Genomic DNA, 12,846 nt, shown 5'->3' with positions numbered 1-12,846 from the left:
ATATATTAAAAATTAAATTAATATTTAAAAAATATTAGAAATATATGTTCAACTTAAAGTAGATAGCAGTAATTATAATACTAAAAATATAAAACTAAATAAAACTAAAAACACTAAATACTATTTAATATACTAAATACTAATTTCGATAAGAATAATTAATTATATCATAGTATTAAACAATCCGCTTATCATATGTGACTATATATAGTACTATATAAGTTTAAAAAGACTAAAGAAATAATTTTATTTATTTATGTCACGATTCTCTATTGCTTTGCTTTCTATTTTAAATAAATAAGCATGATATATTTATCTGCTTAAATATCGCTTATTATGTAAAATTATAAATTAAATATCACGAAATTACGTTTGCGAATCCGTTTCGTGATACGTCTCCTGAATTATGCCAAGCTTTCACGAATTATCATAATATATTTTCTTCTATCAAACCGCGCACTTTGAGAGACTTTACAAATAAATACAATATAATATAACTAATGCTCAATACACGCGCGAACACATTATTTATAACTTATTATTTAAAACATCTGAAAAAGAAAACATATTAAAGTTCAATTCGATATTTGACTTTAGATCCAACCTCCCATTATTTGACCCGTCGCTTTTGACTTTCCTCGTAATTGTGTAGTTTGGATAGGTTCGACTACAGTCTTCTCTTTCTTCGCGCCAGATTCAATAGATTTCTCTTTGTCGGTTTCCTCATTTGTTTCCGTCGTTTTACCCGCAGTTGTTTCACTGTTTTTCTCCGTTTTTTCGGACTGTTCATCTTCCTTTTTTTCCTTCTTTTCATCGTCTTTCTTTCTTTCTTCTTGCGCGCTTTCCTTTTTATAATTATCCTTTTCTTCAATTGTCTTCTCCTGATCAGACGTTTCTAAAGATGTTGACTGCTTGCTAGCTTCCTCTTCTGTGGGATCTTCGGGTATAGGCGAAGGAGATCTGGTTTCAGTGATTTTAACTTCAAGTGTTCTGTCTGCCGATTTATTCACACCGTCGCTTATAGACTTTGATTTGACACTTTTTTTAACAACGGGTCGTGGAACTATATTTGTAACAGTTTCCTCTTTCATTACTTTGCTACTTCTTCGAGGAGCCTCGACACTCTTCTCCTTCGAAGAAGTATCATTTGTATCTGCGTACAAAGAAATAAATATTTGCATTTATTTTTATTTTTTATATTGATATCACAACGTACAATAGAACAAAAGAATTATATGTATATTTAATTTGCTCATTAGTATCCGATGTGTTTGTGTCAATATCAATAAATTAATTTGAGAATCTAATAAAATTTAAACATTTTTGTAAAGGTATTCCATCAAATTGTCAGTAAAAAAAAACCAATTTGGCAGAAAAAAATTCACGAGTCAAAAGTAACGATTATGTTTGTATATGCGTGTTAATACGGAATACTTTGGTATAATTTATTTCTCAATATTATTTCTTTATTAATTTATTTCTGCAAAAAATATATCTTTATATTATTTCTACAAAAAATATATCAAAAACCAGATAGAGCTCAGATATAAATCAGAGAATAGATAAAAAATTTAAATATAAACTGACCATCAGGCTCATTTGGCTTCTTGCTCATCATGAATTTAGCATAGGCTATCCTGGTAACCGGTGTAAAGTCCGAGAGATTCGGATTATAATCAAGCAGCCGTTTCGGATCCATAGATGCCAGATCGGAATCGGGTTGATGTTGCAGTTGACGACGTAAACTACGTCTGGTTTGACGTTGCACAGCCTCATCTGTACTTCCTATCGGATCCTTTGCGATGGTATTTTGTCTTACCACGGCATTCCAATCCTTTTTACTGGCACCACTCCCTTTTCCTCCGATAGCTTTCGCGATTTGACTAAACACGTCCTTCGGTTCCTTTTCACTCTGAATGACAGCTTGTACGATGCCTTCTACTATGCCAATCTGGAAGTCTTTCTGCAGACGACGTTCCATTACTCTGCCCTTCTTGCCGGATACTTTAAAGATACATAAAATCACGTAGATATATATTCACTTTTCAAGAATACATAATCTAAAAATCGAGATATTTTTAGTTAGACATAATTCTATTTAGAAAGAAATCAACTGAGACTTCTTGAACTTTTGAAGTTCTGTTGTAAGACGTTGAACATACATATGTTGTATGTTATACATAATAGAATAGAATATAATATATAAGTTTTATATAGGATATAAAACTTTATATAAAAGTCAATTAATTAAATGTGAGTTATTTATTGTGTAAACGTGTCAAGCTATTTTATCTAAAAAAATTTGACATAAAATATATCTTTAAATTTGCTCACAATATGCCGACAACTCTGTTTCGGGATCTGTCAAAATCTTTATAAGCTAACGATTGTGAAACGAAAGAAAAGCGCGTATCAAAATCATATACGTGTTCGAATAGTTACAGTGCTAGATTCAACTTGTGCGTAAATATACTGACTCGTTGTTTCTTCTTTGTCAAGCTGCGGTGCGCGCATTCCGTTTTTCCTAAGGATATCAATCAAATCATATCGAAAAGTTGAAATATCCTGTCGAATTTCTCTGACATCATCCTCCGTGATACCAAATTCATCTCGTTTTCTTTGTTCAGCTGTCACATAACGCCGTATAAGCGTACGCATTATGGTATCGTGTCTGATTCTAGCTTTCTCTCGAGACTTTTTCTGAAATAAAATTGTTAAAAGCAGTATTAGTAACATCATAAGTGCATTGTGATTTCGACATTTTAATCGTTGGTAGATCGTATTAGATAATAATAAAGATTAAACGATTTATTACATAAACGCGTAACAATATCTAGAGTACATATCTTTTAAATCTCCGTATGTATGTGAGTGTTTTTTCCAAATAATAATTTTTTTCTTAATGTTGTTTTTCTAAATAATATTTTTTTCGAATTATTTTTCTAAATAAATAGTTCTTTCTCAAAAACAGTTTTTATATGATAGATCGTAGACAATATTTTCTCGTAAGCTTAATAATTTTTTATTAGATTTTATATTCGAAAATAACTATATTCTCTTTTAATCGCAGTTTCTATGTTCGATTTAAAAATGTTTGAAAAATTTTCCTTGATGAATTTCATATAAAAAATATTATTATATAATAGTTATTACGTCTCTCAAAATTTGTTGTACTTATTTTTTTAACTAAACTTTATGAATTAAAATTTTATCCGAATAATATTTGAAATTAATTTGCAAACTATATGTTCCTATATTATCTTCTTTTTGACATAATGTTTGATTTTAAAAAGCTTTTTATTTACAATAATTAATTACACGAATTTCGCATTTTTGTTAAAAAAAACTGATTCAAAATTAGTTAAATAAAAATTAAAATAAAAATTTATAATAAAACTTTGTAATAAAAAATGTGATGGAACATATTCTAAATATATTTAAAAAATTACCATGAAAGATTTTGTCGAACGACCGGTTCCTCCAAATTTTAATAATTTTTTAAAAGTTTTATTCGTTGGGATCATATTAAATGGTGGTGGTACAGTATCACCATCCTCAAAATAACTCATCCACAAGTGGCTTCTGGCGAATTTCCATTCTGTGTCAGATCTTTCCTAAAAATATATAATATATATTTTTCCTTCCTAAAAGAAAGGCATGTTAAGTCGGTTCTCGAAATATTGTTGCCTCTTTTCATCAGCGATGCTGATTAACTGTCTCGATACGCGTTGTGCGTTATATTCACATAGCATCGAGAGGCTGTCATCGCGAGGGTTAGCAGTTTGACAGTTTGTCCAAAATAAAATAAAATAAAATAATAATATGTTTTAAATATGTTATAATACTTTAAACTTGATGAATATTTTTGACAATTATCAGCTAATAACTGTCAAAAATATTAACCAAGCTTTAAATATTATAACATTATTTAAAACATTATTTTTTTAATTTTATTTTATTCAAACTGTCAAACTGCTAACCCTCGCGATGACAGCCTCTCGATGCTATGTGAATATAACGCACAACGCGTATCGAGACAATTAATCAGCATCGCGGAAAAGAAGCAACAATACTTGTGAATTGATTTAACATGCTTTTTTTTAGAAAAAAAAGAAAAAGACTAGAACAACCCAAGCGCGCGATTCTTCCGTTTTGTATTAAAAAGAATATCTTTAAAAGATAATATAAAGTTTATTTAAACTCGATTAATATTTTTTGATAGAAATTAGCTAATTAAATTTTAAAATAAAAATATGTTACAGAAATTTAAATAATAATGTTGTAAATAATATATTAGAATACTTTAAACTCGATTAATATTTTTTGACAGAAATCAGCTGATAACTGTCAAAAATATTAATCGAATTCAAACAAACTTTATATTTTTTTAAATATCATTCCTTTTAATATAAAATTAAAGAATGGTGCGCGCGTAGCGTGCGCTTGTATTGTTCTAATATATTATATATGTATATTATATATATAAATTTTGCATTTTATCAGAATTTTTTGTATGCATTAAGGATAATTGAATAATATTCTTATAGAAATTTAAAATATTATTACCGAAATAATTTGGTAAGAATTAGACATCATAGCGATCAGCATATTCAATAGCACTATAACGTTTATCACGGAGTAAGAACCAAACATAAGGAGTGCCCAGAATCGTGTAAAACTTTTAATGCCCGTTAAATCAAACGACAACAAATCGATCATGCCAAAACTTGCCCAGAAAAGAGACTGCGATGTCTCGAACAGGCTGAAAGCACAATTAAAGTTTAGAAACTTTTCTCTAGAGGATTATATTTCATTGATCTTCATACTTAGCGAATCTTCTCCATATAGAACAAGCTTTCTCCTGATTATCAAAATCTGGCACCTCGTCAGACGCATGATAACATTTCATTTTCTCCAAATCTGCGTAATACCACATCAGTTGATTCATACCTAAAACAATATATGAGTTTCAAATGCAAATCGTTGTCCTACTTTGCAGTTTTATAATGCGCAATACTCTACTTCGTACTAATGAAAAAAAAAAAAAAAATAAAAAATAAAAATTACGACTAAAAAATAAAAGTAGGATGATTTTTCAACTAGCACGCGCGACGAGAGACAAAACAGAGCTCCGCGAATGAATAATCGGAAGGCGTGTTACTCACCGCAGCCAAAGGCAAATAGTACAAGGGTATAGATGAAAAAGAACTTGATAATGTCTATTATCATTCTCCCGAGGGAAATCTGGAGTGGCCCGAGATGAGGATTTACACTGAATATATGAACAAGTTTCAAAAAGCTGAAACATACATATATGACATGAGATGTTAGTCGATGAAAGAAACATCTAAACATTCGATCGAAAGTCACCTGAAAATCATTCCGGCTGCAAATGCTCCTTCCGAAAGAAGCATTGGATCGAACGCATGCCATTGATCTCTTGGATACCAAGGATCTAAGCCACTCCAATATTCTTTCTATTTTATAATCATATTATTTATAAATTAATTATTTATGTATATATAAATTAAATAAATCAATAAATAAATTATAAATAATCATATTATTGATAAATAATTTATTTAATAAAATCAATATTATATGTATAATCATATTAATCGTATAATATGGAAAACGTAATTAAAATCCAAACAGTTATCATATAGAATATTCACCATATTGCAATATAATCGGCAAATAAGATTAAATTTTTTAAAAACAACTCGTAAAAACTCGTAAAAACAACAATCAAAAAATATAAATTTTGTGGTGTTAATTAATTGCGTAATTATTTAAATAAAATGATTTAATACGAAAGTAATGTATATATCTACTTGATCATATATTAATACTTATATGTATGGTGATTAAGATGTATTAAGATATATTAATGTGTAATTTTTTGTATAAAAGAGAGAGATAACTTTGTATAAAATTATAGAGAACAGAGCTGCTCGTTGATTGCATCATAATTACTGAACATGTTATAACAGTTTTACAATTAATTATTTGGCTTTGATTAATTTTTTGGTTGCATTAATCATGTTTACATATATTTTTGATAAAAGTATCAAATCTACCTGAACTATCCACCAAGCCGTGATGCGTAAACTAATCCAGATTACATAAAAGGTATTTTGAACGAAATCCACAATATTCCACAGATCCGATACATATTCAATTAATCCGTCCGCCCATAAAGACTTAATTTCGCCGATAATTAAGCCTATGAGAAAGAGAGAAAGAGAGAGATATAATTATTTATTAAACACACATAAAGTATCGTAATTTACAACATTCTTTTGCGATAATTTAATAGCATAAAAATCACATTAAAGTGTTTTTATCACATCAAAATCAATTAATCAAAATATAATAATAATGCGAGTTGTACATATTAATAATTTTATAGAAGTAATTATCTAAATCTCTCTGTGTGTGAACAAACAATTTTTAAAATACACTTGCTAAAGCGACTCTTCTCCAGTTAGATTAATAAACTGTTACCTTGCGACTATATGTGCTAAAGATATTTAGCAAATTTATCGACAATAATTTGTATTGTACATTTTTCCTATTGTGTTAAAAGTAATTAAATAATTATAATAATTATAATTTATGGCTATGTTACTTATCACATAGATGATTACGCCTGTTTCGACGAAACCAGGAATGCAACCGCGTTCATGTTTTTTCCAGCCAGCAAGTATCTCTCGCATCCACTCATTTCCAAATAATTCGATCAAGAGATATTCAATTCTTTGTGACGCCATACCAAGAAGCACTGCAAACCAGAGACAATTGATTAAATTAATTAATAAATTAGTGAGAAAAAGTATTTTAAGATATAAAAAAATGAAAGGCGTGATCGATCTAACTTAGAAAGAAAGCATATGATGCGGAATGACATATAAATTTGACAAATGGCTTCTTCATAAACGATCCCATTTGTGAAGTAGGTACTAGCATGTAAATAGTGCTGTAAACCGGAAACATTGCCCCGAGTTTGCCAACTTCCACAAATTGTGCTATTATGCTTTTTCTTCTGAATCCCGGAAGACCATCGTACCAAATAGCGGCCAATAATTGTTGTACATTCGGGTGAGCGACAAACTTCAACAAAAAACATAAATCATAAATACTCATGAATAATTGTTATGTAGAACAATATAAAAAATAATATCTATATAAAATAATTCTTATATATATATATTTTTATTTTTATATATTTGTGAACTCTTACTATTATTAAATTTATTTTAGTTGTTTTTTCATATCTTGCATATTTCGTAAAAAGATACAAGTACGTAGAATCAATTATTATAAACATAAAAAATATTTTAGAGTCTACATACTTGCTTCTGCTTATATTTAATAGCTAGTTTGAGTCGGTCCAAGGTCTGTCTCTCCCCAGGATCCCAATTTTCTCCGGTAGGGTTATAATTCAACATTACTTCCAATTCGTAAGATGTACGTGCGTGATCCAGTAGAGCGGTTGCAAATTGTTGCGTCAGTTCTCGCATTTCCTGGCGATTAATAGTCCTCGTTTTATAATAATTATTTTAAGACAAAAAAGACACAGAATTGCATTTGTAACAAAATCTCTAATTTAAATTTTGCTAAATTGAATTATTTGATTTAATATTTCACAGATAGAGTATAACATGTTTAAATTTAGTAAAAATACGTAAAAAGAAACTTCAACTTTGTTTCCAAGTTGCATACATTTTTGTCATTCAATAATCTTTGTATTGTGCGCGATAATTTCAATAATGATTTTTAACAATTAATTTTTTTCAGATTAAGATAAATAAAATTTAAATCAAATAACACAAATTTTTATATAAATTTTTGTAATTATTTTTGCTAAATTTATAGCTGAAGTCAGGTCTGCATTAAAAAAATATTTTATAACGTGTGCAAAATATCGAAAACCTGAACAAAATATAAATTTCAATTATGCATTGATCATTTGAAGAGATTCAAATAACCCAAAAAAGAAGAAGAGAAAGAAAATGATGATAAATTAAGTACGTTGTATTGGGCGCGAAATTCTTGTTCCATTCTACTGAGGCGACGTAGTTCCCACGAAAGCTCGAAGGCCGTCAAAAGTGGGTCTTTTGATGAAAGCGCGATTAAAGATGAAGAGGTAAGCGCACGGTATGCGTTTATTCGAGATTGCGAATGTCGAAGAGAATCTTGTTCGCTAGAACTGACGCATTCATCGCAACCGCATCTGCAATAAAATTACAATATTTCTTCCTTTCTTCTTGTATGATTGACACATAATCTTGTTTGACTAATAGTAAATATAAAAAATATATTATTTAGTAATAATATATTTTTTTAGTAATAATATTTATAATATTTTGTACTATTAAAGAGAAAGAGAGATAGAGAGAAAGAATAGGAAAAAATTTTAACTCAAAAAAACTTTTTTTCAAGATAAATTTTTCAAATTATTAGGTATTTATCCAATTAAAAAAAAATGCTAAGTTGAATAGTGCTGATGATAAATCGGAGAATGCTATTTTGAAGCATTTTATTCTTCTTTGTATACCTAGCATCGTGAGGTGTTGGAAGAGTTGCACCGCGATCTAAAAGCAGTTTCAATATCTCATAGTTATTTTTATGAGCAGCCAAGATCAACGGTGTTATATCAGGTGTAAAATTTGTTGATGCATCCACGGCCTCCCAGCTCTGGAATAAAACGTGGAGATATTGTTTCCCTTTTCACGGTCATAATTAATTCATTAAAAGTCATGATTGTAACATATGAAATGTTAGATAAATAATAATTGTTCTGATTTTCTTAAAATCAAAATTATTTAATAGATGAAAAATTGCATCTTGTGTTTTATTATTAAAATTATTTATATTTATTTAAAAACATTAAAAAATAAATTTTAATGTAAAATAAATTTCTTTCGAATGAAATCGCAGCTGTCTTGCAATTGATGCACATATTTAAAAAATAAAGTAAATTGTTTAAAACAAAATTAATGTTTTTTATTTTAAATATATATTAAGTGTAAAAATTATAAATTTTCAAAAAAAGAATCTAGTTATCTTTAGAAGTATTTTTGATAAAAAATATTGTTTTACTCTTTACATCTTAAAATATAAATACATAAAAAATAAGAATCTTCTTTTTTTATTTAAGAACATTTCAAGAATAATTAAATTAATTTTAGAGACTTGAATACTTGCCACAGATTATAAATTATTATTTTTCATTAAAAATATAAATTATACATATACAATATTTATACTAAACAATTTTCTATTGAAAAAGATACATTATATCGATGTCAAAATTAATTAGAAACGCATTAAGACTCACGTAAGGCTGCCCTGGCTTGTGTATTTTTTCCTCCCACTCCAATAACAACTCCACCGCTTCCACATATTCCTCTTTAATAGCATGCAAGAGTGCATCCTGAAAGATGCATCAATTATATATGATTTTAAGGCTTTTACGCTCTTAGGTATATAGCTTGGAGACACCGTGTAATGCAGGTAGTTTATAAGAATGTCACTTATAATATATCGTTTGACATATATACAGCATGACCCAAAACATCGAATGTATGCACGGAACTGCAGTTAGCGTATCCCGGTAGACATCGATTACGGTATATCAGCTTAACACGCATTACTCGTAATAATTAGGGGAGCGGCAGTAGCATGATTTTCATGAGAGACATCGTGCCGTTTCGACCCCACGATACTTACCTTTACATCGATTCCTAATTCAAGCAACAGCTTAATAAGCTCGACATTTTCGTTTTCGATAGCGGCTATCAGTGCTGATCGATTTAGTGGATCGACGCAATTAATATTTAATATTTCGGGATTATCCTTGTTCTCTTCAATTAACCTGTTCGATATCAATTATACGGTAATTAATATTTTATTGTCGTCAAGATAATATTTCCGCCATACAAAATCTATACCTATAAAGAGATATAATTGTGGAAATCTGAGAGAGATCGCAAAGATCTTTTTTTTTGTATAATAGTTCTAAACTTACAATTTCTTACAATTAAAATACGTTTTATATGATCTTTTAATTAGAGCTATATATTATTTATTAGAACTTATACATATATTAGTTATCCTACAATCATCAGATATCTTTATAATCAAAGTTTCCATGAATAATTTTGATATGATTTTTTTCTCAATAAAAATGTATATAATGAGATCATTACTTATTATACTATTCTCCAATTTACAACACATTATACATATACTTATAATACATATAATATATATAATTTTTAAATTAAAATTCTATTAAAGTAAAATATATTTAAAATTTCTTACAAAAAAATGTATTATTTATCTTTCTTCCTAAAATTATTTGCACATTATATAAGTCTTTTATCTTTAATTATTAATTATTCTAAAGTTATATATATACATATGCTTCAATATACATATATTTCGATTTTGTTAAAAAAATGTCGATTCGAAATTAGTTTAAAAAATATGCAATGAAGAAATTACAATTCAGAATTTTGAAATACTCTATAGTTAATATATTTCTGTTGATTTGATTTTGTAAATTCTGTAGTCTGTATATAAATTCTGTAGATTCTGGAGAATTATATTTCTGTTGATTCGATAGAAAGTTTCATGAATCATACATCACATTTCGCGTAACAATAATAATACTTTGCACGTGCTTAGAATCCAGTCTATATCACGGAATCGGACGGAATTTATCTCAAAATCTAGTTTATTTTACGCCTTGCCAGGATATCTTTACTATTAACGCGAAGGATTACCTTTTGACAGTGGCACAATCACCTCGATCCGCGCTAAGCAGGAAATGCTTCTCGACTGGGCCAAGAATATAGTCACTGGGTGTCTGTAATGAGTGTACTGAAACCGATCTCGCTTTATTCGAGAGTAGATCTTGCTGCGATTCCGACGGATTCATTTTTTCTGTAATGTATTCTCGCAAAGCTATTCACACAACTGAACAAAATATCGAAATTATAAAAATGGTTTTCTAAATTTATCTAATTTCCATAATTTTTTAATGTTAACATTATGCAAAATGTCCCTTCAAATTAATCGGATGTTCCTTAAACTATAGATTCTTTGATCGATTTATATTGTTAGTTATAAAGACTAATCATTCGTATTTATTCTCAGAAAGAAAGAAAAAAACTGTTGTACAATATATAATTTTTAGTTTGTATACTAGATGTAAGAATAAAAACTGGGGATAGATACAGATGTATATGTATGATACCGCAAAAATAGGGCTTCCTACGTTCACATATACATTGTAAGAAATTTAGATCAACTAGAACAGTATTTTTCATAGATTTCGCAGTTAATAATTATAAAATATATACATCGATTTTTAAATAAAAAAAACATTATTACTATTTAATATAAACTACTATTATGAAGTCCTACTGTAAGACAATAAGCAGCATTCACAAGATTTAATCGCACAAAATACGGAGTTAATTAAAAAATTCTAAATAAAAAAATTCTACTAAAATAAAATCTACTTAAAATTAACTATAAAATTTTATCTATTTTCTGAAATTTAATTTATCAATGTAGTCTTTTATTGTCAATTGTTAATTGCTCGAACACTATTGATAAAAAAATCTATAATAAAAGATATCTGATAAAAATTTTTATGTAGAACACTTTGTGTACAAAATAGAATAAATATTAATACGCTCTCTTATAATATTTTTTATATTTTAAACAAGTAGAGAGAAAAAATTTATGATTAAAAGACGATATCTTGTTGTAATTCATCTTTTACTTTTTACGAAACACATATTACACATTACTTTTATAATGTACTTACGGGGTGGTTTCTTTTTACAACAATATTAGCATACTTGCACAAGAAATGCTGAGCATAAACTGGACATATCACGGTCACATCTACGCATGTGGTTCAGTGAAACCTTACGATGCTGTCAGCTAGGTTGATTTTCAGAGCGCGGATTAAGCACGGGCGAGGTTGTGTATTGAAAGAAAAGAGGCAAGAACTCACGAGAGAGATGACCGTATCACACATTGTCCAGCATTGATGTTATCACTATAGCAGGAAGATCGGAGAGAAAGAGAGAGAGAAAGAGATGATCTCTTTCTTCTAACCCTCCGATTAATGGATAGCGAGAGTTTCGTGACGGCGAATAACGAGTAAATCCAAAGCTCATATGCCGCCGACGCACTCCGGCACATTCTTCTTCATTTCCCGCTGTCGCGAATTTATTCTCTTCTGCTCGTCCCGTGTGATTATTTATCTTTCCCAGAGACGTATATCATTTTCGTTTTTAGTGCGCTACATCTGTAACAATTCAAGAAACCAATACAAAAAGAGAGACATGAAATTAATGTACATGATACCCCGTGATGTATGAGAAATATGTGATATATGAAAAAATAGATTTAATATGTTGCAAAAACACATATGAGAATAGAGTACACTGGTACTTGGACACAACCGCAATTATTTCTAAGGCAATGATAAATGAGAGAGATAAATAAAAATTGATATAGATAAACCTTGATATAAAAATTATTCGACATACACAAAAGAGATGCAAAATTGAAAATAAAATAGAAAAGTAATGACAACACTTAAGTGATATACGACAGAAACTGATGTAATGTCAATTAAAAAAAAAAAAAAGTATAAAAATCAAAACATTATACTATGTACGATATAATAAAATTACATAAAAAATGTAAAGAAGCAGAGTGCAAAGATAATATTATAATATTCGGATAAAAAACAGATAATCAATTTTGAGAGTTTATTTCATTCTAAGAAGTAAAAGTTAGAAACAGAAAATCATG

General features: G+C 28.6%; 1 protein-coding gene across 4 annotated transcripts; it reads right to left on the bottom strand.

The window, feature by feature from the left end:
• Nucleotides 1-190: 190 nt before the first annotated feature.
• Trp (transient receptor potential) lies at nt 191-11,922 on the bottom strand. Of its 4 annotated transcripts, none has more exons than XM_083045919.1 (18): nt 11,846-11,922; nt 10,794-10,953; nt 9,736-9,880; nt 9,344-9,439; nt 8,561-8,700; nt 8,035-8,236; nt 7,356-7,526; nt 6,879-7,113; nt 6,632-6,784; nt 6,081-6,226; nt 5,371-5,477; nt 5,166-5,299; nt 4,827-4,950; nt 4,567-4,762; nt 3,450-3,614; nt 2,478-2,700; nt 1,588-2,004; nt 191-1,153 (listed from the first exon to the last, which is right to left on the bottom strand). In XM_083045919.1, the coding sequence occupies exons 2-18, from the start codon at nt 10,946-10,948 to the stop codon at nt 594-596; spliced, it is 3,369 nt and encodes a 1,122-aa protein (XP_082902045.1). In that variant the 5' UTR covers nt 10,949-10,953; nt 11,846-11,922; the 3' UTR covers nt 191-593. The 4 variants fall into 4 exon arrangements, with proteins under 4 accessions (XP_082902045.1, XP_082902044.1, XP_082902046.1 ...); XM_083045918.1 differs by having other exon boundaries at nt 10,794-10,986; nt 11,846-11,921; XM_083045920.1 differs by lacking the exons at nt 191-1,153; nt 1,588-2,004; nt 2,478-2,700; nt 11,846-11,922 and having other exon boundaries at nt 3,481-3,609; nt 10,794-11,080.
• Between the last annotated feature and the right edge of the window lie 924 nt (nt 11,923-12,846).

The sequence above is a fragment of the Prenolepis imparis genome, unplaced genomic scaffold (assembly GCF_030444845.1).
Source record: "Prenolepis imparis isolate NDT839.2.m4 unplaced genomic scaffold, iyPreImpa1.0 SCAF_9, whole genome shotgun sequence".
Lineage (NCBI taxonomy): Eukaryota > Metazoa > Arthropoda > Insecta > Hymenoptera > Formicidae > Prenolepis > Prenolepis imparis.
Note: the sequence above shows the minus strand (reverse complement) of the source record. Positions and strands in the feature narration are given on the sequence as shown.